This window comes from Protopterus annectens, chromosome 14.part0 (genome assembly GCF_019279795.1).
Source record: "Protopterus annectens isolate FY-2018-M chromosome 14.part0, PAN1.0, whole genome shotgun sequence".
NCBI lineage: Eukaryota > Metazoa > Chordata > Ceratodontiformes > Protopteridae > Protopterus > Protopterus annectens.
In genome coordinates this window covers 381,689,084-381,703,574 of record NC_056748.1, presented here as the reverse complement: position 1 = coordinate 381,703,574, position 14,491 = coordinate 381,689,084, and the positions used below count along the sequence as shown (strand labels likewise).

The 14,491-nt window shown below is 43.2% G+C and overlaps 1 protein-coding gene across 1 annotated transcript in view; it reads left to right on the top strand.

Moving 5' to 3' along the window:
- NUDT13 (nudix hydrolase 13) overlaps nt 1–14,491 on the top strand; it is a 680,399-nt gene that overhangs the window by 619,159 nt on the left and 46,749 nt on the right. Inside the window, exon 8 of the mRNA XM_044056109.1 lies at nt 8,321–8,475. Coding sequence (XP_043912044.1) covers nt 8,321–8,475 — 155 coding nt within the window. The remainder of the gene's footprint in view (nt 1–8,320; nt 8,476–14,491) is intronic.

The following is a 14,491-nucleotide window of genomic DNA, read 5'->3' as shown; positions in this document are numbered from 1 at the left end:
ATCACCTGCTTTGCGGAGCCAAACTGTTTTGCATAAGAATTTCTAAATATATCTTTAATCTGCTGTGTCTGAGAATACATTTTAGAATCTACACAGTCTGTCAAGTTGTATGTCTATACTCCTTCCACATCTTGTGTATCTATAAAAAGGTTTCCTGTTATGCTCAATATCTTTATATAAATTTTCTTCAAATTTTTCTTGATTTTGTCTGACACTATTCTTAATTTGTTTGTCCAGCTTGTTCATTTCAGTTTTCAAAGTTGTAGTTCAACCTCTCTTCCATTTCTTTTTTTTGTTTCTAACCTTAACAAGGTATCTTGTTCTTATCCCCCTGACATTGTATGCCTAGATCCTGATGTTAAACATGCTTTTGATTTTTTCCACTCAGTTTCTCTTTCAAAACTTTCCACATTCCATCTGCAGTATTTCCACTGAACACATTACTCCATTTAGTTTTACATGGTGACTGTTTTACTTCCATATAATCTGTAATTGATCTTCTGTGCATTGTTTTAGATTTTGGTTTGGCAGAATTATCTAGTAACAATTAACCTATATAACCTCATGATCACTGCACATCGACGGTGGCAAAACTTGACTTGAAGTAGCAGTAATTTCTTAAGGAGCACAATGAATGCCTATGTTCTGTACTCTGGTAGTTTTTTTTTTTTTTTACAATCTGAAACAATTGTTGTTCCTGAACATATGAATAATTTCCTTACTAATGTTATTGAATAAGTATTATTCCGATCTGTTTCTGGTAAATTTAAGTCCCCAGCTAATGTTAGTCTTCCCTGCTTTGTTTCATGCAAGAAATGTATTAATTCATCTAGATCATCAGTACTTGACTTTGGTGGTCTATACACTCCAACAATTGTTATATGTCCCAAGGTTGTCTTTATTGTCACAGTTACACAGTCTATAGTATTGGTGTTATCACTGAACATGTAATAATCACAGGTCTCATAGTTATCTTTAATCCCTATCATAACACCCCACCTTATTTTTTGTTAGAATATCTGTTATAGTAAAAACATTTATACCCTGACAGAACTGGTTTCCACTCATTGTTCCTTAACCATGTTTCGCAAACGATAACATCAATCCTGTTGGAACGTAGCAAATTTTCCAATTAAAAAAAACTTTATTATTAATGCTGCTAGCATTAACAGCCACCAGTGTTGCTGTCTGTGAACTGTTAAATTTTCGACTTGGCAGAAATCCTGCCTAGTGTTTTTCAACTATTGCAAAATATCTGCTGCAAAAATTCTTTTCCCTGATGTTGAAAAATGCACCCTATCCTGTTTGAACACGTGTGTGCCCAAAACAAGGCTTGGATGCTCTACACATTTCTTTTTTTTAAAACGGGACATTTTTTCCATGTAGGTATTTACCTAAAAAATTCTTTCATTCACAGTCACCTGACTATCCTTTCTATATGTCATTTGTGAAAAATACGTATAACACCAGTACAAGCTATACTGTCTAAGAGGACTGTAAGTTCCCTACTGACAGTCAGAGAGTCCTTGAGGATGAGATCATTTGTACCGACATGAATAAAAATACGTCTGCATTTCCTTACATTAAGGCATTCTAAGGCTTCTCACGTCTGTTTTTACTCCTGGCAACCATAACACTATTCAGTGTTCATTATCTTCTTTGCAGATGTAAGTATCAGATTTCCTTCTATTCCTATGTTGCAGTATTCATACTATGGGATTTCCGCCTCAGTCGACCCAACGTTGGCTCCTATACAAAAGCTTAAGCCTGGCTGCCATAGGTGCATGGGATGTCACACGCAAGGCCATAAACCAGGGACCATAAATGTGATGTCTGCACGCACAGACCTCAGAACTTTTCAGCTGCAGATGACGTTACTTTGACTGCTTCGCTCCTACGACTAAAGACTTCTAAAGATAAGTACCCTGTTGGGGATTTTTTTTCTTATGTACGCTCGAGTTTGGTTGCTGTAGATTCCCCTTTAGCTGATGTCTGAGAAAAAGAGCAAATGTAACTGCGGGCGTCAGATACCGCACAAAGACTCATGACCATTGAGTGTTTTGCTTAGGAAAGGAGCACGACCATAATGCCTGCCCCATTTATCAATCCTTCATGCCAGACACCCTACACAGCTGACTGACTGCGCTTAACTTGTATTTGGAAAATCAAAGACTAAAATACCTCACTCTCAGGATGGATCCTGAGTTGGCCGCCTAAGCCGAAAAACTGAGAAAGAAGGCCAAGGTTTCCAGGCCTTCTCCCAATGCTGCTCTGCCATCGGATGTCCCACTGACTACCAATATAGGGGCCAAGGGACACCTGATTACTCCTTCAGCTTTGACGGTTCCTCTGAAAGAGGCCATTTCTGCAACCATGGAAAGCACGTCCGCGGAGTTAAGCCAGACACTGGCCATAACCGACATTGAGGGGGAGCCGACACTTGGTCAGTTGACTGAGACTTTTCTTGCTCCAGCCCAGGCCACTGTCTCTAAGCCTACCCCTAAGCCCACGCCAGCAATGAAAGAACAAAAGACTAAACACTTGAGCCCCATGCCTCAAGGAGCTTCAAAATGGCAGTCATTTACCATCTCACTAATGCAGGCCTTTTTGGCTCTTAGGCCCTCAGGCCCTGCATCTACCAACATTGCTGTGCTGAGCCCCAGGCCAGCCTCTGCTTCCTCCTTACCTTTAACCACTACTCATCAGGGAGAAGAAGAAGAAGTACCAGAGCAGTCGTACTCCTCTTCTGAGGAATCCATTTCCTACGTCTCTCAAATTGCTTCACCTGTGGATTATTACTCCAGGACGAAGACTCTATTGAAACAGAGTCCCCACCAGAGGACATTACCTTTGGGGAAACTATTACAAAAATGAAAGAGTACTTCAAGTGGGATACTGCCTTAATGTCAGATACCCAGAAAAGATATTTTGAACTTCTGCAACTTGAGTCACCATCCCCTTCAGCTATTCCTCCTGTGCTTCTAGCTTACAAGGATGCCTTTAACTCTGTCTCCAAGAATCCTGATTCACAACCTCCTGCCCCAGAAAGGCCAGATGGAGTTTACAAAGTGCCTGATGACCAGAAAATTCTGGTTAAACCTCCCCTGGGTGACCCAGCAGTTATTGCTGTGTCTCCAGACAGGCAGTCTAGGCAATTACCCTTTGCTTCACTTTTGCCACCAGATAGACAGCAAAACCATGGACAAGAATGGGTAAAAAGTATACACCCACATGGTTAAATACACCCTGGACCTTGTCTCCCAGGCTTCCACCTTGCTGGCCTCTACCCCAGACTGTCCAACCAAAGATGACATTGCATCAAAACTGTCTCTAGCTACACAAGTAGCCAGACACTCTTATCAGGTGCAGTTATGATGCAGCAGAGGCCTCATCCAGGTCAGCTCCCTCTGCATGTGCCTTACGCAGATACTTCTGGCTTCACTTAAAACCTCTACCAATGGATTTTAAATCCAAAGTCATGGATGATCCTCTGGACCACAACCTTTTATATGGGAAAAACTCAGCAGAACTTTTCAAAAACTTACAAGAGAAAACCAAAGAACTACAAGACATTAAGCATCTGTTGGTGTCCCCCTTCCCTAGATATTATAGGAACTGCCTAGCAGAAGCATCCTTTGTCAGAAGGACTCCTTCAACGTCATGCCTTCCTCCTCAAGGTCCCGCAGGGCATCCAGGAGACAGCTTGACTCCAGACCCCCCACCTTTCAGCCACCAGCCAAACAGCCCTTTCCAGACAGAGGAGGCCCCTCTTCAGCATGACTGTCTTGCTCAAACTCATCTGTCCGCCTGCCTTACCCACTGCCTTCCCATCTGGAAATCCATCAAAGCAGATCTTTGGGTTCTTTCCATCATCCAAAAAGGATATTTCCTGTCCTGGAAGGAAAGACCAAAATAAAAAAGAATCCCTTTCGCTCCAAGAAATCAGCTTCATTTATTCCCTCTCATTCTGAAAGAACTCCTGACTCAATGAACTATAGAACCAGTTCCCTCAGGTCAGGAAGGACAAGGCTTCTAGTCCCATATTTTTCTAGTTCCAAAAAAGGATGCCCCTTGGAGACCAATCCTGACTTATAATAGCTGAACCTTTTCCTGAAGGTTTCCTCCTTCAAGATGCTTTCCCTTCAAACCTTCCTACCCCTCATCCCCTCCCACGCCTTAATGGTCACTCTGGACCTAAAGGGTGCTTACCTGCACATTCCTATCAGGCCATCCCACAGGAAATTTCTGCGCTTTGCACTTTACTCTCCCTCTCTCCTCCACAACTTGGGATTCACCCTAAAACTTCAGAAATCCTGTCTGCTTCCTCAACAGGACAAAGTATTCCTAGGCTGCAGGATCAGGACATACCTGATGAGATCCTTTCTCCCACCAGTCAAAGTGCAGTCTCTATACAACCATTTTCTAAGCCTACTTTCAGAATCTCATCTCCCTGCAAGACAATTTCTGCACGTCCTAGGTCTCATGGCAGCTACCATTCCCATGCTCCCATTAGCGAGGATGCGCATGAAAAAATTCCAGTGGTACCTAAAGAATGTGTGGTCTCAGAGCCAACATCCACTAGACAAACTTATTTCCTTCTGCCCTGCTTAAAAACAGAACTGAAGTGGTGGATTCAGCAAATCAGACAGAACCAGGGCATTCCTCTTCAGCTCCCCCCACCACTCAATCCATGCACACAGATGCGTCAGACCTAGGGTGGGGGGCAACATTAAAGGACTTCAGGTTACAACAGCGTTGGACCCCTGCCCTGCAAAAGCAACACATCAGTGTCAGAGAAATGACTGCAGTTTTGCTGGCTCTAAAAGCTTTCCTTCCCATCTTGCAACCAGGGCTGTTCCACATTGTGACAGACAACACAACTGTCATGTGGTACCTCAACAAACAAGGAGAGACAAAGGCATACCAGTTATGCTAGATAACTCTACAAATCTGGGATCTAGCAGCCAATCACAACCTTTTCCTGCAGGCCTCTTATATCCCCTCTCAGGAAAATAAACAAGTGGACTTACTCAGCAAAACATCCTCTCAGCAACACGAATGGATGTTGCACAGGGACACCTTCTTAGACATTGTCCACCAGTGGGGCACACCTCAAGTGGATCTGTTTGCCTCACCCCAGAACAGACAACTAAACAAACTCTGCACCAGGGATCACACTTCTCTAGCCTGAAGGGTGAATGCCTTCAGCTTTCCATGGAATGAATTTTCCTGTACGCCTTCCCTGTAATACAAAAGGTCCTACTGAAGATCAAGAAGGACCAACCAAAAATCATGCTGGTGACTCCCTATTAGCCAAGGCAACACTGGTTCCCCCTTCTTCTCTCCTTAGCCAAGGGCAAGCACCACAAGTTACCCCACAAGGTGGACCTACTCACACAACAAAAGGGATCTCTCATTCACCCCCAGCTGCTTTCACTGCATCTAACTCTTTGGGTGATCAACTTCTTATCCCTTTTAGACAACATTACTCAGAAGATGTGCTCTCAGTCCTGAGGGAGGCCAGGAAACCAACTACTAGGAAAAACTATTTGTCTAAATGGCAGAGAATCTCAAAATGGTGTTCCCTTAAGGACAGGGACCCCTTTTCAGGCGGATCCCTCACTTGTCCTTAACTATGTATGTGAGCTCATTAAGGAAGGGCTGCATATCCTTCAGTGAAAGTCTACCTTTCTGCCATTTCAGCCTGCTTTCCTTTACAGCCACCACTGCTTTCCAGACTGGAAGTTAAACTTTTCCTGAGAGGGGTCTTGGATATCAGACCACCAAGAAAACCCATCCCTCCTCCCTGGGACCTCAGTTTTGCGCTAGAAAAACTCACCTTACCTCCCTTTCACCCCGCCAGCACAGCTTCTCTACAAATGTACACATGAAAAAAACATTCTTTTAGTGGCCATTGCCTCCATTAGAAGTGTGTCTAAACTACAGGCCTTCGTGACCTGTCCTCCTTACACCACTTTCCACAATGACAGGGTGATCTTGTGCACAAACCCTTCCTTCATGCCCAAAGTGGTGAATGAACTATCCTTAAACCAGTCCATTCACTTACCTACCTTCTTCCCCTCTCCAACTAATACTGCAGAGAAGCTCCTTCATTCACTAGACATGCACAGACAACTGAGATTCTACTTAGACAATACTAAGTCCTTCAGAAAATCTGACCAACTCTTTATCTCCTTCCACCCCAGGGCTCTGGGTAAAGCAGTCCCCAAACAAACCATTTCCTGTTGGATCAGGAAATCCATTCTCTTCTGCTACTCGCATCATGGAAAACAAGTGCCTCAAAGAGTTAGGGCTCATTGCACGAGAGGCATGGCTATCTCCAAAGCCTTTTTTAGTGGGCTGGACACAGCCTCCATTATGGAACCAGCTACCTGGTCTACAGTTCACACTTTCACAAAACACTGCAAGCTAGACCAGGTCTCCATGGACAGGGCAGGATTTGCCATGACAATCCTGTAGGGATTCTTGGAATCCTTTACCTCTGGCCCCTCCCTTCACTCCTTCTAAGCTGTAGTACTCTCTCACAGTATGAATACTGCAACACAGGAATAAAAGGACATAGAATAATTGTGTAAAATCTTACCATAACCATAGATGTCCTTCTCTTCCATGTTGCAGTATTCCTTCCCACCCTCCATACCCCCTTTTTTCTATCTCTATTGGATGGTTGGTCTTTTGACCTCTGTATCCACTCCCTACAGGCTAATTTGTACAGCCCTTCAGGGACATTTGCTCCTTAGCCTCAACTTGTTCTTTTGTACACCTTATCCTGGGCTTCAAGTTCTGAGGTCTGTGTGTGCAGATGTCACATTTATGGTCCCTGGTTTATGGCCCTGCGTATGACGTCCCACGCACCTACAGCAGCTAGGTTTAAGCTTTTATATAGGAGCCGATGGCGGGTCGCCTGAGGAGGAAATACCACAGTATGAATACTGCAACTTGGAAGAGAAGGACATCTATGGTTATGGTAAGATTTTACACAGCTATTCTTTCCACTAGTAATTGAACCTTCAATTACAAGAATGTCTTTTCTGTCCACATCTGAAGAATCTTCAGCTTCTCTTACAGTAGTATTGTTACAGAAGAAGTGTCTATATTACATGATCGAAGCTTTAGTTAGTCGAGTAACTAAAGCTCAATCACTAAATATTGAAAACGCAAAACCACAACGGCAGTTTCCATGCAGGGAAACAATACCGTAGTCCCAAAAAAAAAAAAAAATTAAACACAAATTAAGTGTGGGGCTTCTCACCCCACCCCCTAACTAAATATAAGAACTCTGAGATCGTTCTACATTGTAGAAAAGGGCAAAATCCACGAAACGGCCAAACAAATTGTTTCCCTGCATGGAAACTGCCATTCGCGCTTCTGCTTTTTCTACATTTAGTGATCAAGCTTTAGTTACTCGGCTAACTAAAGCTTTGATCACATAATATAGACCCTAGAAGAATGATCTTCATCACCATTAGTCTTATTAAACCCATTGTTTTCATTGCGTATTAAATTTACAAGCATACAATTCTCATACAGCTGGCTTTGTACATCCACATCTTGAGCCATGTAGTCAACATCTGTCTTTCTCTTCCTTTTTTCTTACAGTAATGTTCTTCAAACCTTCCACATTCAATTTTGATTTGGTGGCTTGCTATAATTTTAAACTTTATATAATGCATTTTCTCTTACTGTTATTGCCCTGGTCATAGCTAAAAAAGTCTGCAAAGGAAGAATTTGTACATCCAGTAAACAATCATAAAAAAATAATAAATAATAGTAATAAAGGAAACTATATCCAGAGTCAAGTGATGTAACCTGGATTATCTTTGATGAATATATATTTCACAGTGGGTCTGAATCCGCATCTTGTTGTATGCTAATTTTAAAATTTAAAAGGCTTATGCTATAAATGTTGTAGAATGTATTGTACAATGCAGTGTTGTTTACTTCATATGCAGGTGATCTGCTGAGAAAATCACTAACTGTTTTATTTATTTATTTTATTTGATTTGATTTTATGTTATGGTATTTATTGTTTTACTTGGGTATACTTAATAGTTACAAGTATCTCATTTAAGTGGTGACCTGTAAGCACTGTATGGTTAGGTAACTCATGCTTGAAACTGAGAGAATCAAACCTGCAACTAGAAAGTGATGCTCACTTGCAACTGATAACCTTAATACTGTGCTAAACTAAAGAAGTTCCATTGATGTCAACTTGCAGGTTCATTTACAATGTTAAAAGTGCATCATTTGATGATGTGCAGTATTTTTATATGTATTTACTTCTGTTGTATTCAACCAGGTGAAACAGTTGAAGATGCAGTTCACAGGGAGGTTGCTGAAGAGGTTGGCTTAGAAGTGGAAGCTGTGAAGTACACTGGTTCTCAGCACTGGTCCTTCCCGGATAGCTCACTGATGATTGCCTGCCATGCTACAGTGCATCCAAAAAAGACGCAGGTATGTTTTAGACAATATAACTATTGTCTTTGAATGTCATTTTGGTAAGAGGTCATTTTCTTCTTCTGCTTTTGCTTCTTAAAGGAAGAAATTAGTTAATAGCTGGGCCTTTGGGGGAGGAAAGAATGAATGAAGTACCAATCTAAGTATGACTTTTCAAAAGACAAGACAAGATAAATCTGGACAGTCTGACCATCCTAAAATGAGCCACCTAGACTATGAGACTTACAATGTGTGAATGTACATGCTTGGGAAGATTAGGAATGCATGTTTTTTCCTCCCACTTATCTGGTAGGAGAGGATGACATCCATCAAAAAAGGCACAGCTGCCTTTTAGGAAGTATTTTCCTCCTGTTGTACTAAGTTATCCTACGTTATGTAGTAGTAGCAGTGCCCAGATATCCTTCTATATCACTGTTACGGTATTCTTTACCTTTGGGATCTCCTGCCAGGGATAGCCCAATGTCATCCAGTGTACCAAAGCCTTTAGAACTTGTATGCACTGTGTCACACGTATGCTCCCCGCACAGGCTGTAGGCATAAAGATGATGCCAACATCAATCTTCGATCTGAATGCCCTTTGCTGTGATGATACCTAGTCATTATGTACGTGCTCCACTGTTTTTTTTTCTTTCATACTGTTTGTCTTTTTTTTTCTTTTAGTTACCTGGAGTTCATGTCATTGAATAAGAAAAAATCTCAGTGTGGAAGGGAAATTCCCCATAAAAAAATCATCATGAACAGTGCCTCTTTTGTTTGGGTGTCTCCCACGACCATACTTCCTGTAGTATTTGTTAAGTGTTTGTGCCTAAGACTCATAGAAACAGGTTGGCTTCCCTAGTCATCTGTCTCGAGAATCAGTGGCATAAACAGTTGGCCAAGAGTAGCATAGCAAAATCAGTTAACCTCAAGATACTACCATTAAGAAAGAAAAAGGCCAAGAAATCTCGGACAGACATCTGTCTGGAAGCAGGTGATAGCTGTGTAGGCCATGCATTGTTGACTTTGAATTCCTTTGCCACTACCATGACGGAGATGGGCATGGATCCTTACTTTGTTGTGGAAAAATTGACTTGGGTTCCTTTTGAGTCTGCGGGTTCAGCTTCTCTGTAATACTGTGCTTGGAAGACTGTCTTGTTGCTTGCTCTTACTTCTGCTGAGAGAGTTTCTGAACTTCAAGCCCTTATGGCCATTCCTTCTTTTTTGTTTTTTTTTCACAGAGACAGGGTGTCTCTTCACACTTATCTTTCTTTTATGCCTAAGGTTGTTAATGAGTTGTCCTTAAATCAGGCAGTATAACTCCCTTCATTTTTTCTTTCTCTACATTCTGTTAGTGAGAGGGTCCTGCCTACCTTGGATTTGCGCATACAGCTCTGGTATTATTTGGATAGAACTGAGACCATTCATAAGCCTGACAAGCCTTTTGTTTCTTTTCATCACAGGACTTTGTGTTTAGCTGTTTCCAAGCAAACCATCTCCTCCCAGATATCTTAGGCTATTTTTTGTTATTCTTTTCATGGCAAGTGTCCTTCTACTTCAGTTAGAGCTCATTCCATAAACTTTATAAATTGGATATGGTTTCTAGGGCCTAAGCAGGTTTTGCTAGGGCCATCCTCCTTGGGGTTGTTGAGGGCTCTTCCCAGTCTTCCACCTTCCACTCCTTTTCTTGAGGTCTTGTACTCTCCCTTCTGTTTAGAATACTGCAACAGTGATACAGAAGGACATTGTACACTTGTGTAAAATCTTACTGTAAGAGTAAATGGCCTTCTCTTCACTGTTGCAATATTATGTCCCTCCCTCCATCCCCTTTTTCATAGGTTCATAGTTTCATACTAGGCTATCTGCCCTAGGGCATTTATAGGCCTAGCCAGAGTATGTTTGGCTTTCGCCACCCATTTTAAATTAATTTTGCTATGCCCTTTTTTGAGGTTAGTATACTGTGCCTCTGTCTAACAGTGACACAGAAGTGATACCCGGGGTAAACCTATGATCTCCCATCCACTCATCAAGATTCCTCTTGAAGAGAGTCAATGAGGGACTCTGCCTAACCTGGACTGGGATTTTATTCCATAGTGAAGGGAGCCTCTGGGTTATGAATCTGTCCCTCCAGCATGTCCTATTTATTTCAGTGCTGAGGTTCAAGTCTCTCGGCGTGTAGCTCGATGGGATTTGGATTTTTGAGGTGCAGCATGTCCATTAATTCCGGGTTGGACATGGCCTTATACGTCAGGCACAGGTCACCTCTGAGCAGTCGGTATGCCACTGAGTAGAGCTGGAGTTTCTTTAACCGGGCAGCATATGGCATCTGTTTGAACCCTTTGATCCTCTTGGTGAGGTACTTTTGGGGTCTTTCCAGTTGCTGCAGGTGTTTGGTAAGGTACATCCTAAAAGGGGCATTGTACTCGATTATGGGCCTGATGAGGGATGAGTAAAGAGGCACGATGACCTCCGCTAATCTAGATGTGAATCCCTTCATGATTAGGTGGGCTATATAAAATGTTTTTCTAACCACTTTGGCCACGTGGTTGTCAAATGAGAGATTGCTACCAACTTGGGTCCCCAGGTCCCTAATGACTTCTTCTGTACTTAATGGATTACCACCTATGTGGTAATTTGTGGGTAATTTGTTTTTGCCAAAGGGGATGACTATACACTTTTTGGCATTTAGCTTGAGGCCATGGCTCTGGCACCAGTTGTCTGTTTCTATGAGGCCCTTTTGGAGGATGTTTGTGTCGGCTGGAGAGTCGATTATGGCACCCAGTTTGCAGTCATCTGCGAACTTGGTCAGCCACAGTCCTTCCGTGTTGGCCTGTACCTCCGAGAAATATATACCAAACAAGAGAGGTCCCAGGACTGAGCCTTGTGGGGCGCCACTTGTAACTGGTTTGGAGTCTGACATGGCTCCAGCAATTCTAACCATGTGCGTTCTGTCCTTGAGCCAGTTTGCAACCCATCTAGTGACATAGGGGTTTATATTTAAGCTGGTGAGCTTATCTATAATGCCCGAGTGGGGTATTGTATCGAAGGCTTTTGCGAGGTCCAGATAGGCTGTGTGGACCACCTTCCCTTCGTCAATGGCCTTGGTGACTGTTTCAAAGAAGTCAACCAGGTTTAAGAGGCAGGATCTGCCCTTAACAAAGCCAAACTGGGTAGGATCCAGTGTCTGTAGGTCCCCAATATCTTTATTTATGAGGTCCATAATGATCCTTTCCATAGCTTTGCAGACCAAGCTAGTCAGGCTTATGGGGCGATAGTTTCCAGGGTCCGTTGAGGCACCACCTTTGTGGAGAGGGACCACTGTTGCTGTACGCCACTCTTTGGGTACATATCCTGTAGTAAGGCTGAGATTGAACAGTAGTTTTATGTTTGGGTTTAGCTCTTCTTGGAGTTCATGTAGGGCAGCCTGGGGCACCGTCTGGTCCCATTGATGCTGTTTTTTGCTTTGGAGAGGGCGGCTCCCACCTGAGCATCTGAGATGTCGGGGGGGCAGCACTCTGCTGGGATAGATATTTGCCCTTTTGGTGGGGAGTTTGCGCTGAACCTGTCAGCTAGGATGTTGGCAATGTCTGTGGGATCAGTGTATTTTTTGTCATTTTGGACTAATTCTGAGCATATCTGTGAATTCCCACCCAGGTTCCTAACATAACTAAAGAAAGCCTTGTGATTATATTTAGTGTCCTGTGCAATTTTTCTCTCGAAGCTGGCCTTTGACGATTTTATGAGTGCCCTTAGTTTTTTGCTAATACTGATCAGAGATGCCTTCCCTTTTTGGGATTTTGCTTTATCATGTAGTAGCTTCCTCCTTCTATTGTATAGTTTGTTTATGGCTGGGGTCCACCAGACAAGTCGACTGCCTTTGGAGGATTGGGTCTTGGTTTTATTTGGGATTGCATGATCCATGCATTCCTGAAGGTGTTCATAGAATGCATTTATAAAGGATTCTGCGGTCTGGGCCGTATTTTCCACAGGCCCGGGGGCTTTGAAGGATTCCACCTCGGTTTTGAGGAGTGTGAAATTTGCTTTAGAGAAGTTTTTCACTGTGGTTTTCTGGGCAGGGGTGGGGTCGGGATGTGAATATCCAGTGAGATCAGTTTATGGTCTGATCTTACCAGTGAGGGATACACTTCTGGTCTGGAGCATAGAGTCCCCATGTTGGTGATGATCAGGTCCAGTATGTTTTCCCCTCTTGTGAGAGTGGTAACAAGTTGTTCCATAGCATTTGAGTTTATGAATTCTAGGAACCTTTGGGCAAGGGTGTTGGAGCTAGAGTAATGCTCCCAATCTATGTTTGGGTAGTTGAAGTCACCCAATATAATGGTGTTCGGAGAGACCTTCATATTTTCCAGTGTTCTCAGGAAGGCCGAGTGGGGTTCCTGGGTTTGGGAGGGTGGTCTGTAGCAGGCTATAAACTGGAAGGCAGTTTTACCCACTGTTAATTGCACATGGATAGTCTCTGATGCTTCGTGCTTTGCCACCAACTTGGAGGTGTGGGTATCTTTGATGAATATCGATACTCCCCCTCCTTTTGTGGTTCAGTCCAAGTTTTGGGGCCGAAAAGCATGGTATGAGGTATAACCTGGTAGTGCTGGGGTGCTCTCGGGAGTCCTGAACCAGGTTTCTGTTACTGCACAGATATCGATGTTCTCCATGCTAAGGAGAGTTTCGAGTGCATGCATCTTGAGGTTTAGACTTCTAGCATTGAGTAGCATTACTCTTAGTTTCTTATCCCTTGTGATACCTATGGAGGTGGGTTTGTCTTTTGAGCCTTGCCTAAAAAAGGCACTATGGGGGTAGCAAGAGCCTTTGCCAATATCCGAAAGCCCAGGTGTGACAGGTGCAAGCCGTCCCTAGCAAAGCATCGTGGCTTGTCGTGCATATCATCCCACGCTGACGGGCATTGGATCCCCTTTGAATGACACCAATACTTAAGCCAATTGTTGAAATTGATCATCTTGTCTTCATATTGTGGCATCATTCTTGGTGAGGGTAAGATGCTACTCAAGGTCAGGGTCATACCAGCCTGGGCTACATGCTCAGAGAGCTCCTCTATGTCTCTTTTCATGTAGTCCAGGGAGGTACGTCTCAGGTCATTCACACCAGCATGGACAATGACTGAGTCATATTTGTACTTGCCTTGGAGTGACCTGAGTGCTTGTGTTATGTGGCGGATCCTAGCGCCAGACAGGCTGCTCACTGTGACCTTCTCCTTGTTCAGCCTGGTGAGCGGGATGTCAGTGTGCCTGACAATAGAGTCACCTATTACAAGTGTATCAGGTGTGTTGTTTAGCCTTAAGGGCTGTGACTGTTCGGCACACTGGCTTTGTGAGATATGTGTTGCATGTGTTTTGTTTTGGGGTAGCAGTTGCTTGGGTGTCTGCTTTGGAGTTCTCTGCTGCTTAGGCAGATCTTTATTTAGAGCCTCCGGGTATGTTTTTGTGTGATTATGTGTTTGGTTTGCTGTCGTGGTTGGTCTATGTGAGACTGGAATTGTAGTGAGTGTGGTTTCCTTCTCCTCCTGACTGGTTATGCCAGTACTGAGTTGAGAGAGCTTAGCCTCCAGTTTGGCTATATGGTTGCATCTCTCACATGTGTTGGAATTTGTTGGGAGGAGGAGAGGGTTGTCTGTTTACATGAGGCAGTTGTAACATTGCCTCAAGATTCCCATATTCACCAGCTGGACCGGAGAGGAGATTGACAACTGACCTTTGGACATGCTAGAATAATATTGGGAATTCCTTTATAATTGAAAACAAGGGCCAATGGGGAGCGAGGGTGTAGTGCTTTTAATTTTTAGTGCTGACTTATAATTGCTTTAGTGAGCAAGTGCCAGGTAACAAGTGCAATGTGTTACAGGTAACTTAAATGCAAAAACGACAAACAGTAACTTTCTTTCAAGCGAAGCAAGGAAATAAGTACAGTAAGCAATGCAGATATCACTAGGGATCCACAGAAGCGCTGAGAAGCCGCGTTTTAGGTGGAATTAGTGTTCCAGGGAAATAACAAGCATACAAACAAA